The 27,083-nt window shown below is 42.3% G+C and overlaps 1 protein-coding gene across 1 annotated transcript in view; it reads right to left on the bottom strand.

Moving 5' to 3' along the window:
- The window catches only part of LOC142010136 (maestro heat-like repeat family member 5), a 78,649-nt gene extending 56,186 nt beyond the window's left edge, over positions 1–22,463 (bottom strand). Inside the window, exons 1-6 of the mRNA XM_074988399.1 lie at positions 22,362–22,463; positions 14,421–14,544; positions 6,787–6,905; positions 4,901–5,029; positions 3,905–4,067; positions 471–625 (exon numbers count right to left, since the gene is read on the bottom strand). Of these exons, the coding sequence (XP_074844500.1) occupies positions 471–625; positions 3,905–4,067; positions 4,901–5,029; positions 6,787–6,905; positions 14,421–14,544; positions 22,362–22,463 (792 nt within the window). The remainder of the gene's footprint in view (positions 1–470; positions 626–3,904; positions 4,068–4,900; positions 5,030–6,786; positions 6,906–14,420; positions 14,545–22,361) is intronic.
- Between the last annotated feature and the right edge of the window lie 4,620 nt (positions 22,464–27,083).

The raw sequence follows: 27,083 nt of genomic DNA, 5'->3' as shown, positions 1-27,083 counted from the left end.
CAAACTGGCCCACAGCAGCCTGACGCCCCCACCAGCCCATTAGACCTAACCTACCGCAGCCCGACATGCCCCCCTAACCCCCTGCCAGCCCACACACCCAACATACAGCAGCCTGACCCCTCCACCTGCCTCACAGACCCAAACTGCCACAAGGTTTTAACCCTCTCTCCCACTCATGACCCCAAACTGCCCCCAGCCTTTAACCCTCCCCAACCCCAAGTTCCACTTACCTTTCAAAAGCAGCCACATACTGCCACTCCTTCACTGAGTTAGGAGCACTAGGAACCAATCAGAGACTTTTACCTGTATTTGAATAAGATTTCAGTATCCCTCTTATGAGTTTTCTCCTACGAGCAGAAAGTTGGGAACAAATTGTGCTTGTATAGTGAGGGATGAGTGCACTCATTCACTCTTCAAACTATACACATATATTGCAAAAACACTCAGTGCCAAAGATTTTCTCTTCTCACCTTTCCTGTTGCACTTGGGAACCATTTATTGAAGAGCACGAGGAAAGTAACATAGGCTTTGGCAGCTGCTGTTTCTCCGGTAATGCCTAGCTCCTCAGATCCCTGTGGTGGCTCAGCCAGGTATCTTGAGGTGCATCTGGAGAGTTCTCTTAGTACTGTATAGAGAGCCAAAGAATTTTATTGTACTACACAGTTGGTAATAATAATTGTCCTTTTAGAAAGTTCTGTGGAGTCCATAGCTGAAACGAAAAATATCCACATATTGTACAAGTCAGTTCGGAAAACCTCCTTCTTGGAATTCATCGTTAACTCCCCTTTAAACTCTGCCAGAAACCCAGGACATGTTTACATCATCAGCCTTTGCAAGTTGAATGGTCAATAGGACATGGGGCCTAGCCACTCTGTATCCGAGAGAAAAAAAATGCATGACAATTCCGAGCCCCAACATCTCACTTGGTAAAGGAGTCTTATTGACTGAGGATTTCACAGGAAGTGTTGACCTTTAATCCTCTGAGATTAGATACAAATGGCAAATGATGGATCAATAAACCTGCAGATCTCAGAGGAACAGATTTGGGCATATTTCTCCCTGTGACAGGTACATTAATGGGAGTAGGCACATTGTCTTCAGCAAGAGAAAAAGTTTCAAAATGTGACTTAGGACACTGGATTCAAATGACTCTTTGCCTAGACATTAGGGCTATGTCTACACTACAGAGATCTTTCAAAAGAAGCCCTTCCGGAAGATCTCTTCCAAAAGTACTTCTTTCAAAAGAGTGTGCCCACACACAAAAAAGCAGATGAAAAGAACGATCTGCTCTTTTGAAAGAGAGCACCCACACAGCCCCCACGCTTTCAAAAGAACAGGCCAGAGACTGAAAAATCAGGTGTCATGAGGACTGCTTGTTCAAAAGAAGGACCCTGTGGCGTGTCTACATACTTTTCCTTTCAAAAGAACTTTCAAAAGAAGGCACTTTCCTGAAATGGGAAGGGAAGAGCCATTTTGAAAGGAGCGCCACATTTGTTCGATTTACTTTTGGAAGAACACTTTGTGTGTGTAGACACTCCATGGGATCTTTTGAAAAAGCACCTTTCTTCCAAAAAAATCTTTTGAAAGAATTGCTAGTGTAGACGCAGCCTAGGAACATACCCTCTTACACGTTCACTATCTTCCTACCCAGGGTTCCATGTTCTGTCAATCTCCCCTGACTTCCCTACCCACCTTTCTTCAAGTATTGAATGCAATTTAATATGTCTGTGCTGATGTTTGACAATCTCCTGTGGACTCACTTCACCAGATCTCCTCACCTACATATTCAGCTGCTTCTCCTGCCTTTTCCCTGACTCTCATCCATATAGGCTAGGCGGGATTCAGTAGCAGCTGGGCCTCAACTGGAGAAGAAGCAGTATAAGGAGCTCCCCTCCCCATTTCTTCTCCTCATGTATGTTCTACATAAGGCTGGGCAAAAATGCAATCTCTGTGCTTAGGCAAGTACATACTAATTCTCCCCTCCCCTCCTTACGTGTCATAAAGCCAATAAGGAAAGTGTGTGGGAAATAACATCCAGACCTAGGAATGGAAAAATCCCTAAAAACAAGGTAACTTGCAATTCTCACCATCACTAAATACCAGCATATATTCTTCTGATTCTACCAAGGGCAGGACTGGCAGGATACAATCCCACATTGTGCCTATATAGGGAGCCATTGCTGGAAGAGAGGAGAGGAAAATGCAATCAGCTTTGTTTCCAGAATGTTCCTTTTTGTACCACAGGAGATCTGTTTAATGGAATTCCATCTGCTTGCTCAGCCCCACCACAGAGCAATGGAGTGTTTGTTTCACATTACATACATAAAAAGGACAGACAACTCTATGCATTTTTATAGATGTAGTTCAAGATCCTCCAACAAGCAGCTATTACTCATGGGCAGTTCCAAGTGGGCTGATACCTTAGTAAACAGCTTCCCAAGCAAGCAGTTTTTATAATTTTTTATAAATGTCAGAACCTTATAACATGAAGGGTTCTCCCCTCATTATCTACCCATATATAGCATACAGAGGTTTTCTAGGATGATAGATCTTCCATCTGTGGCCTGGAAATATACCCAGATGGCCCCTCAGACAGCTATACCTACACTTTCTCACTCTGAGAACTTCCTACCTCTTCCTTCGCTCCCTAACAGTAGCCACTGTGTACCTTCTCTTCCTGTTTCGGAGGTTTACTTTACTGGACCCAGAAGCAAATCCTTCCCCTCAAGCCCCTAATAACCTCAACCTTCCTTGCTGCCAGTGGCTCCTGCAAGAAGCCAAGATTAATCACTGGATGATGTGGTCTCTGACAAACTGGCATTCCTGCTGCAGCCAAAAGCATGAGCTGACACAAATGAGAATATAAAAACACAAGGGTACAGAACTTACATGGACCACAAGCACCACATATTGTACCTTTAAAGCATATGCCTGTGGTGTAGGCAGCGTGAAGCTGCACTGCCCCAAAGTTAGTCTGAGGCAAGAGTGTATCTATTTCATTGTCCCTTTGGATGGTGCAGCCAACGAAGCTTAGCAGTCCAGTACAAAGGTGGAAGAGGGTCATATTTCTTTTGGGGTCAGTTGCAGTCTAGGTGGTGTGTGGAAAGAGCAGCCTGAACACTCTACCAAACACAAGCACTATGATTTTCCTGAGCTCAAACTCTCTCCCACCACTGAGACAGCCACAATAAAGCTATGGGCAATCTGTCACAAAAGGACGAGAGGATGCTCCTTCAGCAGTGAGTGGTGTAGATATCTCAAATCCTGTCTTCTCCTCACCAGCTTTTAGCTGAATATGGGAGTTTTAGTGCCTTATGGAAGTTGCAATTTGCTCTTCATGTCCCCATCCAATTCTCTTGTCTGGGATGCCCAGCTGGAGTACAGCTGCTTTAATGCACCGTGGCCAGGACCTCAACACTATACTGTCTCCTCTCATATTGAGGAGAGATGATGGTCTACTATGGACGGTATAGTCATGCCTCTGACTGCAGCTCAAAGGAGAAAGGGACTATGATGAGCAACCTACAACTCCCATGAGGCATTATAACTCTCCTTTTTAGCAAAATCCCTAGGTTTGGGGCTGAAATATTCTGACAAAAACAAACAACCCTACCCCCTCCAGTAAACCCCCAAAATCTACCAAGGAAAATGGACACCTTTAAATGAAAAAAAATCTATTTTTTTTTTGTTGAACCCAATTTTTCTGTTGAAAACCAGTGTAGCTGGAAATTTTTTGACCTGCCTCATTCGAGTGGTCACTATAGGAAGGGTGTACAGAAAAAGCCCAGTTAACTCAGACCTGTTTAGTAGGTTCACACAGATGAACAGTTCCATGGAGAATAACATGAAACATTTTCTAATCTAACAAGAAACTCAGACAACTGGAAGTTCAGAAAGATGGTACCACTGAGTTGACAGAGCTTCGCCACCGCACAGAGGACACTGTGGTGGGGCAGGACCTTGGTCTGGAATCTTTCCTGCAGTGTAGCCATGACTTCTCCTGGGCAGTGCTTCCCAACAGCCACTATGATGGCAATGGCAGCCTCCTCAAGTGCCTCCTTCAGCTCCTTGATCAGCACAGAGAAATTAACGCCTCATTAGATGCACTCAGAATTACATATAGTGTGGTCTCTTCTCTGTGGAATCCTTAAGGTCAGAAGACTAAGGTAATAATAGAGTCCAAGAGTCAGGTAAAGGACTGAATAGATTCAGCTGAGATCTGGAAACTTTGCACCATATCTGGGGACTAAAAGCAGGGGGCGGGGGGTGATAATGCAATCCATGAGAGAACTAGAAAAGTGAGCAATCTGATAGACTCGGGGTGTACCCTATCTTTGTAATTACAGTCCTTTCACAGATCATATTCATCCTGGGGACCCTATTTTCCATTCCTATGGCAAAGGAATGGACCCTTAACGTAATTCCACAGATTTTAATAGAGTTACATCAGGAATGAACTCAGTCCTGAATGCTAATAAAGTAATAAATATAAACTCCTTGTTTAGACAATGGTAACAAACTACTCCAGGACAGGTCAAGCACAGTAGGGCCCTGATTCTTTACTGCCCACTGCTATAATAATAGAAATAATACACATTCATAATAATAAATAACTAAGTGACAAGTGAAGAAAAAATGTACTTAGAGGGATTTTCACATACAGTAAAAATAATTAGAATGTAATTTTGCCAAACGTGCCACAGAGACTGTTAGAGTTCACTTCAGTTATTGAAGAAAACTGAGTATGTTTACTTAACTCATGAGAGCTGATAAAATCGCGACTCAGTTTATGATGTTTCTGAAACCCACATGCCATTTGACATGCCCAGGACACCTGTGCTCATCTTTATTGTTCATGGCACTATTACCTAACGAGAAAGCCATTTTCTAATATTACTACCGTATTCTTGATTATACTGATGGATGTGATGTCAATCAGCCGCTGGGCCAGGTCACTGTTCAGATGAGTGACTACACTGATTTTTCTTTCTAGGTTTCTCAGGATGTGGAGCTGGTGCTCTACAGACAGCTGCCAGGAGGACAGAAAACAGTGAATTGGGTTGATGTTTGGGAAAGTGAAATTTTAACGTAGGTTTTGACAAATTATGTGGATTATAATGTAATTTTAATTACTGTGATTCGTAAAATGGATCAGGAGGGAAGGAATGAGAATATATACAATAGGGTACTAGAACCGGAAGGGACCTTGAGAGGTTCTTGAGTCAAGTCCCCAGCACTTGTGGCAAGACCAAACACCATCCAGATCATCCCTGGTAGATGTCTAACCTGCTCCTAAATATCTTCAGTGATGGTGATTCCACAACCTCCCTAGGCAATTTATGTCCATGCTTAACCATCCTGTTGGTTAGGAAGTTTTTTCTAATGTTATAAAACTCCTTTGCCTCAATTTAAGCCCAATGCTTCTTGATCTAACATCAGAGAGTAAGGAAAGGATAAGGAGAATAATTTTTCATTTTCCTCTTTTAACACATTTTTAGGTACTTTAAAGCTGTTCTGTGCCCTCTCAGTCTTCTCTTTTCCAAATTAAACAAGCTCAGTTCTTTCAGTTGTCCATCATAGGTCACGTCTTCTAGATCTTTATCTTTTTTATTGCTCTTCTCTGTACCTTCTTCAATTTCTCCACATTTTTCCTGAAACGTGGTGCCCAGAACTGGACACAGTACTCCCATTGAGGCCTAATAAGCGCAGAGTAGAACAGAAGAATAACTTCATGTGCCTTGCTTATGGCATTCCTGGGCCGTGTCTACACTAGCCCCAAACTTCGAAATGGCCAAGCAAATGGCCATTTCGAAGTTTACTAATGAAGCGCTGAAATGCATATTCAGCACTTCATTATCATGCGGGCGGCAACGGCGCTTCGAAATTGATGCGGCTCGCCGCCGCGCAGCTCATCCCGACGGGGCTCCTTTTTGAAAGGACCCCGGCTACTTCGAAGTCCCCTTATTCCCATCTGCTCATGGGAATAAGGGGACTTCGAAGTAGGCGGTGTCCTTTCAAAAAGGAGCCCCGTCAGGACGAGCCGCGTTGATTTTGAAGCGCTGCGGCTGCCTGCATGCTAATGAAGCGCTGAATATGCATTTCAGCGCTTCATTAGTAAACTTCGAAATGGCCATTTGCGTGGCCATTTCGACGTTTGGGGCTAGTGTAGACGTAGCCCTGTTAATGCATCCCAGAATGATGCTTGTTTTTGTTGCAACAGTGTCATACTGTTGACTCATATTTAGCTTGTGATCCACTATGACCCTTAGATGCCTTTCTGCAGTACTCCTTCTCAGACAGCCACTTCCCATTTTGTATGTGTGAAACCAATTGCTCCTCCCTACATAGAGTACTTTGCACTTATCCTTATTGAACTTTATCCTGTTTACCTCAGACCTTTTCTCCAGTTTGTCCAGATCATTTTGTATTATAACCCTATCCTCCAAAGCACTTGCAGCCCCTCCCAGGTTGGTATCACGTGCAAATTCAGTTATTCTCCAGATCTGAAGAAGTGGGTCTGTCCCACCTAATAAATAACACTGTTAGTCTTTAAGCCGCTACAGGACTGCTCTTTTTGTTTTGTAAAACTTTGTAAGTGTATTCTCAATGCCATTATCTAAATCATTGATAAGATGTGTAAGAGGGAAATAGACTGAATCAAATCAAGTAAGCAGAAGGGTAGGATGAATCACAGGGGAGGGGAGAAGCTGGCTTCTACAGGAGAGGCAAAATGAAGGAGGCTGGTTCATTTAAACTGTTTTTGTGTTCCATAGAGACTGTTCATACCAGATCATGTTTCTCAAGATATTCTAGGATGCTCCTTATCTCCACTTCCTCATTGTCTGGTTCAGGGAGGTCAGTTACTACTTCTGCCCTCCCCAAAGCCTTCTGGAACATTTTTAAGGCTAAAAAAAGAAAAAAAAAAAGAAAAAAAAAGAAAAAAAGACAGAAAGTTAGTTCTTGTCTAAGAAGACAATTTTCACCTTGCCCCAGGCAAGCAGGCTGAAAAATACAATGACCCACATAGTCTTATACTGTCAGTTACACTGGAACTGTTCCCTACATTCTGGACTAAATCTTTAGGTGCTTTAAATCCATTCATTTCAGTGGAGCTGTGTCAATTGACACCAGTCAAGGATCTGTCCAACATTGTTAATGACACAATGGAATATAGAAGTTTTGTTCTGTCATAGTCCTGCAAATTACTCTAATTTGCAATGCAAAGAAGGCAATGAACAGCCTGGAAGAGAAACAATCAGTGTGACAGGGACAGTGCATGCAAATAAGAAATCTTTAGTTTGCTATGAGAGGATATAGAACACGTTGCACTTTGGACTTGAGCCAGAGCTCACTGGAGTTAACTGAAAGACTCCCTCTGTCTAGGGTGAATAATGGATCTTTCATTATACTGACAATTAGAAGAAGAGAAAAAAATGTTTTATGTTGAACCAAATCCAAGATTTTTATAAATTTTTGGTGAACTGAAAAGTCAAAAAAATAATTGCTTCAGATCAAATGAAAGTTTATAAGTTTAAAAATTCTTGAAACTTTTTTAGAGGTAAAGGCACAAAATAAGTATTATTTTCAATAGAAACATGGAAACATTTTTGTTTTGACAATGTCAAACTTTGTATTTTTTCCAGTATTCCTTTGTCTAACTGAAACAAACTGGCAAAATCAACATGAATTTACTACACGTTGGAACACCTTGGTACAGCACGCTCAGGACCTGACGGGTCCCAAACAGAGGATTTTTTCCAGACCAGGGGAGCTCAGGCTTCTGGACTCTCTTGGGGAGGTTGCCAGCCTCCTGGCCAAACTCCCATTCTGACCGCCAGCTCTTGTCCCTGTCACCTGAGCTTCCTGCCCATGACCTGAGCTCCCTGTCCCTGGGCTGCTGGTAAAGTTCTGCTCCTGGCCCACAAACAGGGTTCCCTGCCCTGGGCTGCAGATTGGGCTCTATTCCTATCCACCCACCCTCCCCAGCTGCACCGACCCAGCTTTGCTCCACCCCTGGAGCTCTCTGGTCCAGCAACATCCATGGTTCTGTCAGCTCCAGAGTGTCCTGGACAAGAGTGGTTCAGACCTGTCAAGTTTTGGTGTTCCCAAACCTGTATTTTTTGCTGAAAAACAAGAAAATCATTCACAAGGTTTTGTCCAGCTCTACTGCAGACTTCCCTGTGACAGAAAGTTACAAAAAAAACTAAAAATAATATTTATTTTCATTTAAATAACTTTAAATAGCTGTCTAGGCAGGTAAGTTGTGAAATTGCCTTGAAAACTTTAGGTGACAACTGCTACCAAAATGCAAAGTATTATTCATTTATTTTAATTCAATACAGGTTGACCCTTTCTCATCCGGCACCATCAGGACCTTAGCAGTATTGAACAAGAAAATTTGCCAGACCATGAGAGGTCAATATTGTCTAGCAGACACTTCCACTGCTTACTGGGAATTTAGAAGACATTCAGGGGTAAATTACACCTAAATAACAGAACAGATCACAGAGAGCCAAACTTTATGGGACCACAGGAAACTTGGCCATACCTATAAGAAGTGGTTATCCAGTTATCTGGCTAACTAACATCACGCCAGATTATGGACGTTGCCGGATGAGAGAGTTCAGGATTAGGCCAAGTCAACCTAAAGTAGAAAACAGGGGGTCCCTTTATACGTCATGTTTAGGGACTGTGAAGTCACAATGTAAAGTGAAACGACACATAAAGGGGAATTTTCCCGCACAAGAATACATGTAAATGCAGGGGGATAGAGACCTCACATGCAGTAACAGCGGCCAGACAACTTACAAAAGGGAAATTTCTACAATAAGAATACGCAAATACTTTCTTGCTATTTTCACTGGTGCGGCATGGGAAAAAAATTCCGTGCAAGTAGATGTGGGTATCTGAGAACATCTTCCCACATTTCATTCCCTTCTTTCCCCTGCTGTGTTAAACAAATGCCCCTTTTTTCAGACAGGGTCTGGCTTACCTTTTTAAGAGATGTGCTTTTTTGTAATTGTGGGGAGCAGAGGAGTCATAAAGTGCTTAGGAATGGTTAGAAAAACAATTTTGGGTTTCTCAACGGACAGGTTTTTGAAAACGGAATGCAAAGGCACTGCATCGTTGCAGGCTTGGATCTGGATTTTGACCTCCTGGCAAAGAAGACCCTGAGAACAAGAATTTGTTTAAGTAGACACAGGTGCTACACTGAAACAGCAATGAATCATTGAAACAGCTACGCCTTGGGACGGCTAAAAGACCCCTGACTACAGCCAGCCCTGAAAATCGTGACCGCCCAGGGAGACCCACCACCTGCTCCTATTAACATCATGCCGAGGCTTGGATCTAGGTTTGGACCGGCATTTGGATTTAGACCTCCTGGAAAAGAAGATCCTTAGAAGAAAAACATGCATAAGTAGACAAGGGTACTACACTGAAACGGCAATGAATGACTGAAACAGTTGTGGCTCAGGGTGGCTAAAAGACCCCAGACTATAGCCAGCTCTGAAAATCATGTCCAAGACTTCCCCTGGGTGGCTAGAAGACCCCAGACTACAGCCAGGTTTGGACCTGCCAAAGATGACCCTCAGAACAAGAATATTCCTCACTGCAAGCCTTACTTCAAGAACTGTGGGTCATTGAAACAGTTATGGCTAGGGACTAGGGGCAGCTAAAAAAAACCCCAATTACACCCAAAAATCATGACTGATGAGGGAGACTTCCCCAAGGCGGCTGAAAGACCCCCTGCTACAGCCAACTCTGAAAACTGTGACTGCCAAGGGAGTCTTCCCCTGCGTAGCTGAAAGACCCCCTACTACTGCCAGCTCTGAAAATCATGACCACCAAAGGAGACTTCCCCTGGGTGGCTAAAAGACCCCTGGCTACAGCCAGTACCCGAAGATCATGACCACCCTGGGAAGCTAAAAGATCCCTGACTATAGCCAGCCCTTTGTCTTTTTGCTAAAGTCCATCCAAAAATTTCCTCTGAGGACAGCCACACTAGTGACAAAGTATTTTCTTCTGTTGACCAAAAATTGTAACTGACCAGGGACACTTCCCCTGGCTGGCTACAGGACCCTCACCACACGCAAGCTGCCTGGCACCCTGCGCAGCACGTCATTTTATTGATTTAGGGTCAAGCCATGTGATGTGGCTGGGCACCAGAAAGTTCCATATTGCTTGGTGCCTATGGGGGGAGGGAAGAGAGGGGATGAGGGGTCCAGGACAAAATGTAAGCAGCTGAAAAGAAGTTCTCATCCAAGCATGACCCCCACCCACAGACGAGCTGCCATGTGATGCATTTGATGGAAAGTTCCAAAATGTGTGGAGCATCTTTGGGAGGAAAGAGAGGGGATGTGTGTGTGTGGGCGGGGGTGGGGCAGGACAACATGTAAACAGCTGAAAAGAAGTTTCTCGTCCTATTAGACAAGCACGACCCCCACCCACAACCTAGCTGCCACATGGTATGGGGAGCAGCAGCTGGAGCTAGGCAGTGTGGAACAAAAGACAGCTAGCAGGGATATACACAGAACCACAGACCCCACAGCTGCGCTACTAGCGAACAAAAATAAAGAAGATTTTTGAGCCTGTCATGATCCTCCAGCCATGGGCTTCCAGGTGCCAAAATGAAACAGTCTTCCTGTTGCCTAAATCCTTTGCACCTGAGAGCAGTGGAGATGGAAGAGGCCAAAGTGGAGAACTGTGGGGCACATACGGGACTTGTCTGGAGGCTAAATCAGGTTACTATGTTATTATGATATCAATATTATGTCGATTTTAATGAACCATAAATCAAGCTAACGGAACTTACAGTGAAGACAGGCACTTGGAAAATTCCGGCTAAATGACTTAAAATCGATATTATCTCATAGTGTAGACAGTCTCAGTTATACACTGCTTAATCTACCTTGGAATAGTTTGAGCAGGTGCACAGCAAGTCATGATTCTCAGCATAAGAAATAACTTAGAAGGCTTCTTAAATTGCTTAGTTCTATTTAAATAATATAACAAAGCCCATCGAGCAACCAAAGTACGTAAAGCAGTTTCTCCTCTATTAGCATGAGTCGTGGAGGAAAAACATTGGCAAATTAACCATTTGATGTGAAACTTCAACACTATTTTTGGTAAAAACCTACGATCAGGTCTAAGAACCACGTTGTCTTGGTGCAAAAGAGTAAACTGCAGACTGGCTATAGAGACAGAGAATTTGCTTATCCTTCTGCATCATGTTAGAGGAACAGCAAACAGAGTGAATATGAAAAACACTGATGAGGTATCTGATAGAGTTAGATATCTTAGATGGGCTGACAAAATATACAGTCTTAGCAGGTTGCAAGAGGCATCCAGTATGGGTACAGATATCCTATTCCTTGAGAAGGACCAAGAATATTTAATACAGGATATGACACCTCTTTCACTGCAATGGAAAATAAATTGGACGTGCATGCCACATAATCCGTTAGTTTGTGGAAAAGTAAAGGATACTGAGAAAGATGATGCAGCAGCAATGCTCATATGCTCATTGGATGTCAAATCAAACTGAAAGTCAGTATGTACCTGACTCTGCGCAGAAAATTTAAAAAGCACTAATGACTCATCCTCTTCTGACAAGATGTCAGAAACCGCCATTTGAATTGCAGATGGATCTGGCAAAATTGGAGCTACATAATCCTCAACTACAGCACCCTTATCAGTCTGAACATCATTTTTATACCATACGGTGTTTGATTCAAAAGCTAGTGGTAGACCCAAATAAGACCATAGATTCCAAGAATGTCAGTCATCCCAATAGCTGTGATCCAGGAACATACCTATAGGAGGAACGCTCCAGAAGACTGAAGAAACCCAGATTGACGTGGCACAAATTTGCATGGTTTAAATATTTTAAATCTTTCTTTATCCTCCTCTGAGGATCCAGGTTCAGATCCCACTATGGCTAACACTGGAGAAAGCAAGAGTGTATGTGAAGACATATAAGTTAAGAAAGATCAGCCTGGTGAAACTGAATGAATTTTACAAGAAGGAGAAGATTGATCTGGAAACAGACTCACATTAATCTTCTAATATATGGGGATTTAGATCTATCAAAGCCTCTTTTTTCTCTCCCCATAACAGTCTGTCACTCACATCCGATGAACGCTACACAGCTGAGTAGTGAACATCAGCCACTTTAGTAATAGCCCTTTTCAAATCTGACACTGGCACTTGACTGGACCAAACAGTACTGATACTATGGGATTAGGCGTCAGCAACTCTATAAAGCATCTCAGCTCCATAACACTGCACTGCGAAGCCAAATGTGGAACCTGTTTACATTTCACTGCCGAGGACATGCAAGCATCAGACAGATCCAGTAAATCTGACCTGTGGGATCTGGCGTGGCCAACAGTGGCAGTCTTAACACCCAACGTTTTCTTCAGAAACAACAGGTTAAACGTAGGGTCCTTAGCCACCAACTGAGTGCCATTGATACTGGAGCAACTTTAACAGGATGATCCAACAAAACAGGCACAGGAGCCATAACTAATGGCAACCCAGATCACAGGGATCCTGTAGGAAGTTTAACTTAATCAGACAAGCCACATGGAGCTGAATAGACCTCTTGGGCTGCTCATCCAACAATCTCTCAGCATGCAAGCATCTCACGTAGTCATCCAATGCCAGAAAGATGGCTAGGCGAGAAGGGCATCTCTTAAATTCTAGATGCCTCTTCTTCACTTTTGACACCACTGACCACACCTACAAACTCTTGAACTAAACTAAAAGCTAACAACAACAAAAATTATCCAAAGTCATTCAAATATAGGGGAAAAAACAGAATGGTTCATTTCCATCAGGCATGAGTGATTGGAGAGAGCTGAGGTGGAAGAAAACACATCCTTGATATAACCTCATTATTAGAATGGTCAAAGATATGCAAAAGATGACAGAAGGAGGCATTTGTGTGCTTTGACAGGCACAATTTGGAGAAGATTCTATTGTTATGATGCATTATTTGGTTCATTACTCAGAATATTAACACAGGGTAGCCATATCAGTCTGTATTCTACCAAAACAAAACATCAGTCGTGTAGCACTTTGAAGACTAACAAACTGATTTATTAGGTGATGAGCTTTCGTGGGACAGACCCACTTCTTGACCTTGATAACAATTTTTGGACCTCTGTGCTTTATATTTTGAGTATGTGCTGGTAAGGCTATAGATCTGAAGAAGTGGGTCTGTCCCACGAAAGCTCATCACCTAATAAATTATTTTGCTAATCATTAAAGTGCTACGTGTCTGCTGTTTGGTTTTGATATCAGAATATGTCAAGCCACTCAAAGAATCATATTTATTCTCTCTTTTAGGTTACACTGTGTAAATGCTGATCTTTTATCTAAAGCTATAATACATCCAGTTCTCAATATCAGCAATACATTCCTCCAGACATACACACTGAAGAATAGAGACATATAATGTGAATTGCCATCCAGGATCAGACCCATGTGCCATGTAATTTGGGATCTGTTCTCCCAATGTGGCTAGTACCAGTTGTTTCTTAGAAAGGTGCAACAAACCATCCAATGGTTAGTAGTTAGAGATTTTATTTTTTCCAAAAGGTGTAGCGGCATTAACTATTGCAACTCCAGCTAGTCTTACCCAGATAAACGCTTAGTCCCTTTTTAATCTTGCTGAGTTTTTGGGCTTCAGTCACAGCTTATGAGAAAGAGTTCTACAGTCTAATTGCGTGTGTGTGAGAAAAATATTTCCTTTTATCAGGTTTGAGTTTATGATCTTGTACTGAATTTCCCATGGGATCCTGAATTCTGAGACAGGAAGAACAGAAATGATTGAACTTGCAGGCATCCAGAGGCAAGATATAGCTGTAGGATTACATCAGATACTATAACCTGCTGTTTAGAAATTATTAACCAGAGGTGCCAGCTATATATTGAGCTCCATGAAAAATAGGTTTGAGTGGCTTTTGGCAAGAACCATTCTGCATGAACCCTTTCGCATCCAAGACCAAATTTGCACCAGCAGAAAAGTTTTCATTATTTATTTCAATGAACACAGTTTGTTGAGTGGATTTACACATTTTCCTCCAGTGTTTGTAACCCAAACATTATTTTGTGGAGGCGTGAGAATCAGAAAGTGAAAAATAACTCATTTAGCTTCATGTCCCAAATGCAAAGGAGTAAATAAACAGGGCAAATAATGAAAAGAAAGGAAGAGCACAAAATAAAGCCCTGAATTCTCAAGCTTTGGGATATAGTTTGGAGCTAGATTCAGTGTTTCAGGCTGGAGCATCTTCTCCCCAAGGCAGCCAAACTGAAACCCTGAATTTGAACATTTCTGAATATCTGCGAAACTCATATGGACAAGGTAACTGGGAGAGGACTGGTTTTATAAGCTCTGCCAATCTGTTATGTATTACCCATAAAAGCATACAATGTTCTGGCCAAACTTCTCCCCAGATCAGTGAAGTCATACTTCTTTAATCCACTTTGTTTATTGATTAAGATGAAATTATACAGCACCGGGTTTGGTACTTCTAGAATCTAAAAGACATAAAGCTTGTAAGTTATAAGACGCAGATGTAACTAGCTCTTAAAGTGCTTACCGTTAGAGTCTCAAAACTTTGGAGTCGCTCCTATTCAGTAAACCTTTCCCTCCCTCTTGCAGCCTGTACTAAAACGAGGCTCCATATATAGCATGCACATTTCTGAGGTAAACTGGAGGATGATCACGTCTCACTTACTTAAAGAAAAAAAAAAACAGTTTGAGGAAGATCCTAAGCTGATGTAAATCAACATAGTTCCCTCGACCCGAAGGGAGCTACACAAATTTACACCGGCTGAGGATCTGGTCGTAAATATTTATTAGATCATTAGTCTTTTCAAAGCAGAGTTCACTGGACCAATGATAGGAATAGCCAGTATCTACCCCATGCAACCAGTTGAATTCCAATAACCTCTCCATTGCTAGGCAGGTCATAATGGACTACTGTACTGTTGCTAGGAGATCAGATACCAGTGTTATGTAACATGTTCTTCTGGTAGTCTCCCTAACTCTCCCCTCGCTCCTTTGAACTTACTGGTATAAAATTGATGTTAAAAGACCATCAAACTCAGTGGCAATGAGCATACGTATTTAGGGAATTGGGTAGGGCTGTCAAATAAATCAATCTGGTACAGTCTCAAAGCCTCAGCTATATAGTGTATAGTATAGTACAGTACAGTAACAATATTGGTCAAACCTTTCTCCTCACATAAGCAGCACTTTTCTATTTTTAAGCTATGAATAGTTTATTATTGATAACTTCAGTTAAAAAGCACTGAGAGGGAGATAAGTGTTAGAAGATGCTACCTCCCTTACCCATGTGGAAAAATACTTTATTGGTATTCATGTTTTCCTAAGCAGCATTTAGTGGTGGAATAATGTCCTCTCAGTGTGAGTAGAGGGAGGCAGAATCTGATCCTAAATGTGAGTATGAAAAAACATGGAAAAAGAGATCATGTGTTCTGCCTGTCTCTTGACCAGGTTTTGAAAATAGGAGGTGCTAATCAATTTAACACAGTGCTTCTTTTGTCCTGGTACAGTACCTCTGCAGTCCCAGCCGTGGGATTGTCTGCGGAAGTGGAGGGGAGGGAGCTAGCTAAGTACTGTCTCCTTTTTTTGGTTTTTTGTTAAAAAAAAACGGGGGGGGGGGCACTCATTAAAAACGGAGAAAAGGGAAAACACAAATCAACCCAATATAATGCACCAAATTGTATCATTTGGGTGGTGTACAACAGTGTACTAATAGTCATTCTGTAGTGAGAGACCTTCTTATTCATACAGAGGTTCTGATGCTGACTTGCTGTCCTGTTGAACTACGTGCTTTACAAATTCATATATGAACAGGATCCCTGCCTCTCTGACACTGCTATCTAAGGCTGCGTCTAGATTGCTGACAATGCTGTAGGGAGACGCTTTTTTGACATTTGACCAGTCCACATAGGGCCAAATGTCAGAAAAAACTCCTCTGTCGAGGCATCCCTTCTTACCTGTGGAACGACGTGTACAGAGATGTTGACTCGTGACCAGCAGCTTTCTTCCCAGACATCTGCAGTCTGGACGCATACTCTGTCGACAGAACTTCTGTTTCTCTTTCTAGACATAGCCTAAGAGTACAATCCCACTGACACATATGTGGATAAAATTTATTCACGTGTTTAGTTACATACGCTTAAAAGTTTGCAGCATAGAATATGCTAAGTATCCAATTACATGTGTTAAAAGAAATATATTTCTCTCTAAGTTAGTGCATACTTTTGTTTGGGAGAGTGACATTTATTCATAAGTCATTTTACCCTTCTAACCCATTTTCAGGAAAATGTGTAGTTATTTTTTAAAGAGCTCAATCTGATCTATATTCATCCATATTCATAAAAAAATGACAGTTTGAAGGAAGTGTGAATCAAACCTTTCTTCACTTATCTGACATTTTAAATTCATAAATCTGTTACCTTGAAAATTCTTAGCACTATCAGTAATATCTGAGAAAGCAAAAAGGAATTAATTCTCTGCTTTCTGTCAGCCTTTACAGACAAAACACAGATTTACATATTTCTCATTTAGTGCACACAATGTATTTTCTGTTATCTACACCATGAAAGAGACACACTACTCCAAAGATCTTGCAGTCTTAAAGACAAACCTCTCTCCTGCAGTACGACCTGCAGAGGGAAATCTCTATGTCTCATGAGATGTTCTTCAGATTACATCAGTTTACATTAATTGGGTCTCTGACTCATCACTTTATCCACACATGACTGAATGTATTAAAAGATCTCAGAGATATTTGACAATTATGGGCCACCAAAAACAACTAAAGGAAATTAATGGGTTTAGGAATCAATTTTAAAAAATGATGCTAAGGTTACTAGAAGATGAAGGAATAGCTAACTAACTTATAATCAATCTTTGTCAACAATTAGCCTAATTATTAGGTCTCAATAGGGCCTGTTATTGTTCTATTAAGATGCTCATTGCCCTCAGCTTCAACTGAAGTCTAGGGAAAATAAAAGCATTCAGCATCTTGAAGTATCAGGCTCTTACTAGGCCTCAAAGCCAACAGAAGCTCATATCTAAAGTGAAATTGGTATTTACTTTGAACACGGCCAAACATGCTCACCTGAGATGAAAGCATTGCTGATCTGGTAACCCCTAAGGGAGGCTTTATGATTCACCTCACTGTAAGGTTTTTGAAATTCACTAGACTAGAGGCTTTGAACAACATGTGTGATAAATTCCTCAGGGACCATGTTTTGCACAGAGGAAACTGGTTGCTAAACAGATATTTATAATAAATAAGAGCATCATAACATCTAAAAGGTTACTATTTCTGTAAATCCATATATTCAAATATGCCACAGTCGTCTATAATTTTCCACTTCATAATGCACTAGACTACTCTATCATAAATGGACTTAAATATCCTTAACTCACAGACACTTCTGACACCTATGTTTTCCCTTTCCAGACCCGGGGAGTCTTTTGTTTTAAATGCGGTTGAATACTGCCCTCATGCGGCCACATGCATGTATTTCAGAAAAGTATTTAATAGTTGGTCAAAAGCACCAAATCACCAGGCAGGTGTCCATCCCTGAGTGATGAGCATAGGCGCTGCCTTTTGTTTTTACAGGTGGGTGCTTTTGAAGAGCAGTGTGTGAGGTGGCTACGGCAGTTTTGGCAGGAGGCTATTTTCAGCACATTAGTACACTTTCATATCTTAGTTGTCAATGTGTGTCTATTGTTGAGATCTTAATCATTATGAAAATTGTCAAACTATATAACATTATCATGAATTAGAATATATTAAAATCATTGCACTAACCAGCAAGTTGGTTTAACTAATGTCCCAGTGTAAAGGTACATTGTCTCACTAGACTTTGGAATAAAACTGTCAATAACACTGGTTCACAGATGTCCAGTGTCTGGTTTTCAGTGGTGCCAATGACACTAGGCCCACAGGCAGGTGCTTCAGTACCTGGACTGTAGCCTCCCTTTTTCTCCCTGTTCAGCTTCTTCCCCCCCCCAGGTCTCACCCACCACTCATTCCTGTCCATCCCATCCCCACCTGTTTCCACCCCATGTGAGCAGGGATGAGATCTTGTGGTGGAGCACAGACAGGGTTTACGGGAGGAAGGCCAAGTGGGGAGAGCCCTTGGGGTGTAGTGCACAGAAGAGCCACTGTCTGGGCAACGGGGCTCACAAAAGGTTAATCTGATCCTTCTGGAGATGAGCACTCTCCTTTTTTTCTAGTGGGTAAATATTTTGAACCCTGGAGTACATGCAGAATTGGCACCAATGGTGGTTTTTCCAAAGAATCCCAACACCCTCCTACTCTAACTATTTCTGTATTAAAAACTGATAAAAGCTAAACGAGAGAGAGTTACTCATCTGAAAGTGAAGTTCTTCAAGCAGAAAAAGTCTACTGACTATAAAACTTGCTAATGAAGAAGGCACAAGTATGGGAGCATCATACAGAGCAATGAGGGGGACAGATATACGCAGAAGAAGAATTACTTTCTGAGGATTAAGTAAGCTAAAATGGTCATGGCAGGTATTGAAATTCTTTGACGTCTGGGGAACTCAACTGATCTCCATTCCATAATATCGTGCACCTCACTATAAAACAGCACAAAGGTTGACCTTTAATTAGAAGCCAATAAACTAGCTGTAGAGGATGACAACTTCTTCTTTAGGGATCCATTTATTAAATGGTGAGAGTGGTGGGGAGGGAGAACTTGTCAATACATTTACCTCATGGGGTATGTCAAATTATATGTATAACAAATCTCCTAATTTTACACAGTGGGTTGTGTGCTTCTGGATAGGGGTAGGTTGAGCTTTCTCTCTCCCTTTGTGGGAGAAACAGGGACTCCCTGTTTAATTGTTTTCATCAGTGGCTCACTATAGCTCTCAGTCTTATCCCTTTAATTTGAAGGGAAGCCATAGTTGCTACCTCTACACTAGCACACTACATTGAAGTAGCCTATTTCGAAGTAAGAACATCGAAATAGGCTACTTCGATGCGTATCATCTACACGTCCTCCAGGGCTGGTGCCATCAATGTTCAGTGTCGAAGTAGCGAAGGGGAACATCGAAAGGAGCCGCCCTGGAAGGAAATGCGGAGCATCCACACACACAAGCACTCTCCATCGAAATAAGGGGCCAGCAAAGCTGTGGGCAGGGTCACAGGTTGGACTAGCCCTTCTGGGACAAAAGCAAGCCGCTCCCTTAAAGGGCCCCTCCCGGACACACACAGCCTGCACAGCATGAGGTCCACAGTGTCGACAGCCAGTTGTAGACCCCATGCACATAGCATGGACCCCAGCTGCAGCAGCAGCAGCAGCCAGAAGCCCTGGGCTAAGGGCTGCTGAATGCGGCAACTGTAGAGCCTTGCAGGGGCTGGACAGAGCATCTCTCAACCCCTCAGCTGATGGCCGCCATGGAGGACCCCAGTATTTCGATGTAGAGGGATGCAGATCGTCTACATGTGCCCTACTTTGACGTTGAATGTCAAAGTAGGGCGCTATTCCCATCTTCGGATAGGAACAGTGATTTTGACGTCTCGCCGCCTAACGTCGATTTCAATGTTGAAATAGCACGTCACGCATGTAGATGCAACACGTGCTATTTTGATGTTGTTGCAGCTACTTCAAAGTAGCTGGCTAGTGTAGATGTACCCAGTGTGATTTAGCCACTCTTATCTTTGGTATAGCAAGGGATAAAGGGAGAGAGAACAATATTCTAGTCTGTAATGGCCTTCCCAGAGCTGGAGGTAACAGACTAGATTGCTTAGATCAGTCTCTCCCCATGTAGTGAGGGTCTTCTTCAGACTTCTAGAGCTTGAAGGGGCTGTTCTCCAGGCAGGGCTCACCCTGCCCTTTGCCTTTGTATCTTCAGGGTTTCCCTCAGGTACCTTACAACATCTCTACAGTTTCTGTTTTCCAGCAGCTCACCCTCCTCCCACCACTTCTGGCAGGCCACTAAACTGACAAAAGAGTAAGCGTTAAACCAGCTTCAGCATGTTTGATTTACTCCAGGTGTTTCAATCAAACCTCTGTCAACGGGCTCTAGCACATTCTAGATTGCCTCCATGGGCGTTAACTAATCTAACTGACTGAACTGGAGTTCTAGGAGCCTGTTAATTGAGTCGAGGTGGTAGTAAACAAGTTTTCCAGGTTGGCTGCCATGGCAACAGGAAATTGCTCAGCCTAGGAATAATATATCTATAATGTATTGCTTTCTGGTACCCATCTGGCTTTTCCACATCTTGACATATATTAAAAGAGTGTTTTACACCAGGGTTTTAAGAGTATGATGGAAGGGCACAGAATCAACCTTTTGATCACTAAAACAGGACAAGTCTCAGCTGAAAGCCTTTAATCATACAATCTTCTAATTCATAACTTACGAGAGAGTCTACCTGGCAGGGCAGAGGAGGTAACACCAGAGATTTGGCTTGGATAACAAGATTGCATTGTACATCCATTCTTTCAGCACTACAGTAAACCAAGTTATCAGGACCTCAGGGGAAAGAAGAGGAATAGGAAGCACACATTAGAATTCAGCAGGAAGTTATTGGTCTGGCTTGAAGCAGCTCCTTAAGTGGCTTCATTTTGTGATTCCATACCCAAGCTTCCATTTATAATCAAGAGCTTAGTTCTTATGGTTGAAAATGGAACCTTCATAATATAAACCACCTGTAAACTGGTGCAAGTAAGTGTCTGCATGAATCTAGAAGTAGCTTGAAGGTGTGTTTACTCTGTAGAGTACAAATATAAATATCAATATTGATAATTATTCCACTGCTAAATGATATACAATAAAGATACTCTTATCATGACGATGTTGGATCACAAATACATTGATATAGGACAGTGAGCAGAGCTTAAGAAAATGAAGGTTACGTGCTTGTAATCAAGAGTACAGATGGTACACTTTCCCTTGCTGTTGAGTCAGAGATCTATTGACACTAAACATCTGTAATTCAGCTCTAACTTTCAATAGCTTTCAGGATGGATCGTTTGTCCTAGGGAGGTAAGGGATTAGTTCACAGAGCTTAGAATAATTATTAAAATAGCGATTGGCTAGTGATGCTGAACAGTTGGCTAAATGCTGTTGGAGGGTAGCGGATGAGTACACCTTCCAAACAAATAACTCTAGGCACTTGCACTACTTATCAGTGAGGTTGTTCTTGTATAATTATGACTTTGATCTATGATTGGCAGCGTCTGTTATTAAGGAGTTAGATTGTGGGTTCCGAAATAAAAAGTCCATGTTCTTTGCTGGGACGAAGTATTTTCTCTCTGCCCACTTGTTTGTGGCTGAGGTGGCATTTTTCCAGATGTCCTTTGCTGCCTCCAATATCACCTCATCCAGGGGCAGAGCTGGTCTTGCAGGAGTAGGGAGTTGTAAATTCTTTAGAAGTTTATGTTGTTTCTCAGGTATTTCTTCCAATACAACCTCTTGACTGATTGCCACTCTTCTAAAAACAGATTTTGGAACTGTTTCAGGTCATCAGATGTGTAGTGAATACACAAAAGAGCTTCCCCTTAGGAGTTGGCTGAAGCAGCTGGTGGCAAATGTGGGACAAGTCATCATTCATTTTCATCCAGCAGGTGTGTATTGTACAATTCCCCATGACCCACAACATGAATAGAGACTGATAGCACAGCAGAAGTCTGAGCAGTGGAGTGTCGTGAATGAGCCCTAGGGGGTTGATATGGCAACAGGGCAATGGTGGTAATCAGGACCTTGGATAATATCGTTCATGAGAGTGATGATGATGGTGATGGTCATAGTGGCAAGCATGCTGTTTGGTTATCACATGGGGATGAATGACGGGAAGAAAAGGTGCTTCTACAGTCATAATATCTATTTGGTCTAGCCAAATGTGGAGAGAAAGGGGCTTCATGAAATTGACTAGCCCTTTTAGGTGAACGGTCCCTGTATTGTGCTGATCCATAACAGTGAGGTAAGTGACAGTACCCCAGAGATCTATGGTAATGGTCGTATTTTATCTATGTCATGTCTGTGAAGAAGGGCTGGGGGTTGTAATGTAATGCTCCCTCAGTGAGTTAACCTGCAGGAAACCCATTTGTTTTAGCCCTAGCCTTCCCGGTGCTGCCGGTGAGCGCTCATGCTGCTGACTGTTAAGCGCTTGTTGCCCCAGTGCTGGGGGGGAACACAGCAGTGCACGCTCATCCGGCACCAGTGCTGGTTGCAATTCCACCAGTGCCTGATGCACAGGCAGCATGGCAGCTCCTGCAGAGTCTGCTGGCACTGTTAATGGCTGCAGTGCAGCTTCAGAGGCAGCCAGTACCTTGGGTGTTGAAGCCACTTTCAGCACAGAGTGGCTTTTGACTTTAGAATAAGCAGGCTTGGGCTTAGTTTGCAGGAGCAAAGTACCTGGCTTGTCTCCCATATTCACTCTGGGTAAGGAGCATATGGGGGATAATTTTGGCTGGGACTGAGTCCTGAGAGGCAAGTGGGGGGGCATCCCTGAGACAAGGGATGCTTCCCACAGATGGTGGCGCTAAACACAGCTGGAGAGCTTTGTCAAAAAGGAACATTTTGAGCTTGAGCTCTGTCTTTCCTCACTCTGGCAGTTAAACTTTTGCATTCAGAGCAAGGTTCTGGAATATGTGCCTCTCCAAGGCAACAGATGCATTCCAAATGTCTGTCAGGTGCAGGCCTGGTGTTCCAGCACGTCAAGTGCTTTTTAAAACCGGCCAGTGCCCTGTTGTTCTCTTAGTACTGTTGTAGTAGTTTCCTGTCAGCCTCTTTGTTTTTTGTTTTATTCCCCACCCAGGCTGCTGCGTCAGGAAACTGACTAAACATGAAGTGAAAATGACAAGAGGGAAAAGTCCCTGCTTGTGGTCCTCTCTTTTTTTTAACTGTATATAACTAATAAATATCAGCTAACCACATCTATCTATCTAAAAGAACTGCCTATAATTTAAATCCTCTCTAGGGGACTGAGGGAAAGGAGAGAGACTGTTCTGTGTGCAGCTAAGGGCGGCGAAGAAGCAACTGAGAAGAGAGCAGGGCTGCACATGCTACCTAGTGGTATGGACAGCATGTGCAGAGACAGAGCATGCACAGCCCCACTCAATACTGCTGTGTGGAATTCTCTGTGCTGTGGTGCTGGGCAAGCCCAACACCTACAGTGAAGCATCCATGGGGGCACCACTTGAAAAACTTTTACATATACATTAATCACATTTTTCTATCCTGTGCAATGTTTTCTACAGTGACCATTGACTCTGTGAAGAAACTGGCTTACATTGGCAGTAGTAAGAATTTTATAATAAATAAAAGGCTATATTGACATTTAATATTTTTATTGAATGAAATTTCAACAAAGGCAAATACGCAAAGGGACTACACAGAAAAATACTAAAATCCAGTGTGAAGCAAGAGTAACAAACATGAGGAAAACATTAGCACTTAAAGAGAAAAAAACTCTGCACACTTGCAATGAGCCTAGAATCATAGAATCGTCAGTCAGAAAAAATGTAACAGTTAGTTCCCTGCTTCATGAGATTTATTAATCAGTGCTGTTTGTACTATTTTAGAGAACGAGTAGGACACCATTGGTCAAAAGGCATAAATGAATAGAGATGAAGATATTGAGTTAGGTCGAGAGTGAAGAATCTGAACAATGGGACAAGAGATTAGATTTAACGGCAAACACAAAGTATTTGCAAACAATGCTTTAAATTTTCTTGGCTTTAGAACAGAAATATTAAGAAATGGGATAACAATCTGTGCAACAAACATCTTTAATGCTTCTTACTAATTATGAGCCTTGCTTTATGGAATCTCCTGAGAGTACATTCATATATATTACATTAATTTGGAAAGAACTTGAGAAGTTTAAGGGTAATGAATAACAAGTAATGTTTTAACTTCCAATATTAAGCCAGACATTTACCATTTTAATGTCCATTAATTTCACAGGTTTTTCCCAGATTTTTTTTTAAAAAGTGCTTTCAGTTGACATAGGCCCTTTGAGGTACAGTAATACAAATAAATTTGACTCAGATCTATGCCTCTTTTGGATATTTTTCAACCTGTGGCACTCTGTGATAGAAATGTTGAAAGCTTTCAAGAATGTGCATCTAAATCTAGAAATTTATAAGTAATAGACACTTGTGCAAAGTATTAAAGACACTAATTAGGATCAAATGCAAAATAGGAAATTCTCTCAAATCCATTAAGATTAAGGTTGCCCCAAAATCCAATAAAGCAAACCTTCTCAGAGAAAGCTGGGGTGATGAGTTTTGCAGAGCTCTGGTGGATCTCTGAGGACAAGTTTGGGATCTAGTGGATCTATGGGGACAATACATTTCAAAGTTTGGATATTTCACTTTAAGAAACATTGTCTTCAGTGCCTTCTTGACAGAACTAGGGGGTTATTAAAATGTTGCAATGGATCTCAACTGCCACAGTTGGAGTTGTATTTGGAAAGGCAGTCCCCAGAGCTACCCATGACTTACATCATTTATAGCTTTCTAAATTAAAACCAACACCTTGATCTGGAAATTAATATGAAGCTACTGTCAATTGATGATCAACACAGGTGTGAAGGGCACTGTTACCAACTGCCAAAACACACAAGCTGCCACATTTTGCATTAGCTGTAATTTCCGGGAGCATTAAAGCAGAGACGATGTCAAGGTAATCCAATCTGGAGGCCACAAAGGCATGAATTACTAGGGTGATATCCCAAAGAAAAGGTCACAACTTCCAGACCTAGTGTAGACCATACGAAATATTCTTGGCCAGCTCTAGAAACAGCTGAGGATCCAGTAAGACTAACTGCCCTTCAGTAGAAGACAGCTGATGATATTGTTGATGTTTTTCTGGATGTTTGCCCCAGACAATGAGAACATTTCCAATAGGGATTGAATTTCAACTAGTTTGTCATTTTATTCCAGCCACAAAGTAGGTACTTCCATCATCTGAATCCCAAGAAGTGGGAAAAGGGACAAATAGCTTTCTTTACTGAGCACTGATTCTTGGTGATGTAATGCCAATTAGTTGTTAAGATGTCTTGGCTCCCAGCTAGGCCCCAAATTAAAAATTTTTAGCAAGCACATATCCTTCAGAATTCAAGAAATCCTTGCAGTACACTGAAATTGTCAGCAACGGCACTAGGTGTCATGCCCTCACTTCTCTGGAAATATCTAGGAGCAAGGGAATTCTGGCAAAGTGACGAATATGTATTTCCTATTGCTTTAAAACTAGCTTACCTAAATTTGAGTAATTGCACATTATGTACCATATGTATCTTGCAAATTTTCTAACCAAGACTTTTAATTTTAGGTACCTCAATCTTGAATCCAGAGGTGCACAACTTTTCCTATAAACTTGCGTAACGTTTATTTCAAGCACCACTTCAAGGCCAATTTAGACTTACAGGCTGCAAATTTATTCACTGTTTGGATGCATATTAACCATTTTCAGCTCCTATTGGCCAGTGCCAAGCTCCTATTGGCAAGGTATACGCAGAATATTTACACAAGGACCAACACAACTGCAACAATACTGCACAGAGAACACTTAAAAATTCAATTCTATCTGGAAAGGCAGATGATTTTTGTCAGGAACTTTTCCATAGGTAAGCACATTTTTAGGAGGCTCCAGCTACATAGTGTATTTGGATGTATTCTTTGCACTTTTGGGGGCAATGTCTGTTTTCCTACAATGTTAAAATTCTAAGACAAATTACATTTTCCAACACTTTTCTGATATTTCCTCTGCCTGTGTTCCATTTCTTTTATTCTCTTCTCCCATGCTTCCCAGCACCCTGCTTTCCCCAGCCTCCCTCTGCTCTCCCTAGCAAACTATTCTTAGCCAATCATTCCCCTGTTCTCTCTCTCTCTCTCATCTCACTCGCTCCCCCCCACCCAGGAGTAGGGGTACACAGGGAAACCTGATAGCATTTGTTCACTTCTTTAAAGAGGGAAAAACTCACAGGGACTTTTCTTCCCCCACTCATTCCTAACTTAGCAGAGAACCAGAGGAGCAGAAAAGCCAGGGGGAAATCTTTCCCCTTTGGTGGTAAAGGAGATGCAGAGAACCACAACACTCTGCCATCTCCCTCTCATCCAGGGAGAAAAATGGTAACAAGAGAACTGCCTGCCCTTATCTTCCCAGATGAAAGTCCTCTTCACTTGTCCTCTCATAGGGCTTGATTCTGCAGCCACAGACTTCAGAGGTTAAGAAACAGGCACACACCCTTGGGCTGGCTCCCCATAGTTGTATTCAGCAAAACAAGACCAGGATTAGCAATCACCAAAATCATTACTACTGATTCCACCTCCCTGGTCAGCATGGTCGGGACCTGACCAGTCCCAGGCAAGAGAATTTGCCATGGCCCCCATGCTGCCACCCCTTCTCTTGTTACTGGGCTGCTCCCCTACCTTCTGCCTTGGGGATGCTAGGAGAAGCTGGCTCAGGCCCATGCTGGGGCTACAGCTCCGACCCTATGCAGCTGCCCCAGCCCCATGGTGCTGTGGGGGAAAGCTGGCTCCACCCCATCCCCACAGGGCTATGGGGGAAAGCCTGCCCTAGCCCTGCATGCCTGCTCTCTCATGGGGGTTGCTGGGGGGATGCAGACTCCACTGCTGCTCCTGTCCCCAGGCTGCCAGAAGACTCAGGTTGCACGTTCCTGTCTGGCTCTCTGGTTCAGTGACATCCCTTGTCCTGCTGAATAAGCATTGTTGCTGGAGCAGAGAATGATGGATGTAGGTGTTTCAACCTGTATATTAAGCAGACACCTCAGTTCCAAAATAACTTCATTGATGTTTCAGTTGCTACAATAAATAAAGAAAACTTTAAAAATACCAAGACATGAGGTAAAAAGCCTATATATGGTTTTGTTTAAGTTTCCCACAGAAATGTTAGAAATAGGATACTCTGAAATCACTTACAAATGGCAAAGTGGTGAGTACAGTGGATTCCATAAGCACCCCTCCAAACTATTTAAGTATGGAAATAATAAATATGCATAGATCTGAACATCCTGACATTACAT

The sequence above is a fragment of the Carettochelys insculpta genome, chromosome 3 (assembly GCF_033958435.1).
Source record: "Carettochelys insculpta isolate YL-2023 chromosome 3, ASM3395843v1, whole genome shotgun sequence".
NCBI lineage: Eukaryota > Metazoa > Chordata > Testudines > Carettochelyidae > Carettochelys > Carettochelys insculpta.
Note: the sequence above shows the minus strand (reverse complement) of the source record. Positions and strands in the feature narration are given on the sequence as shown.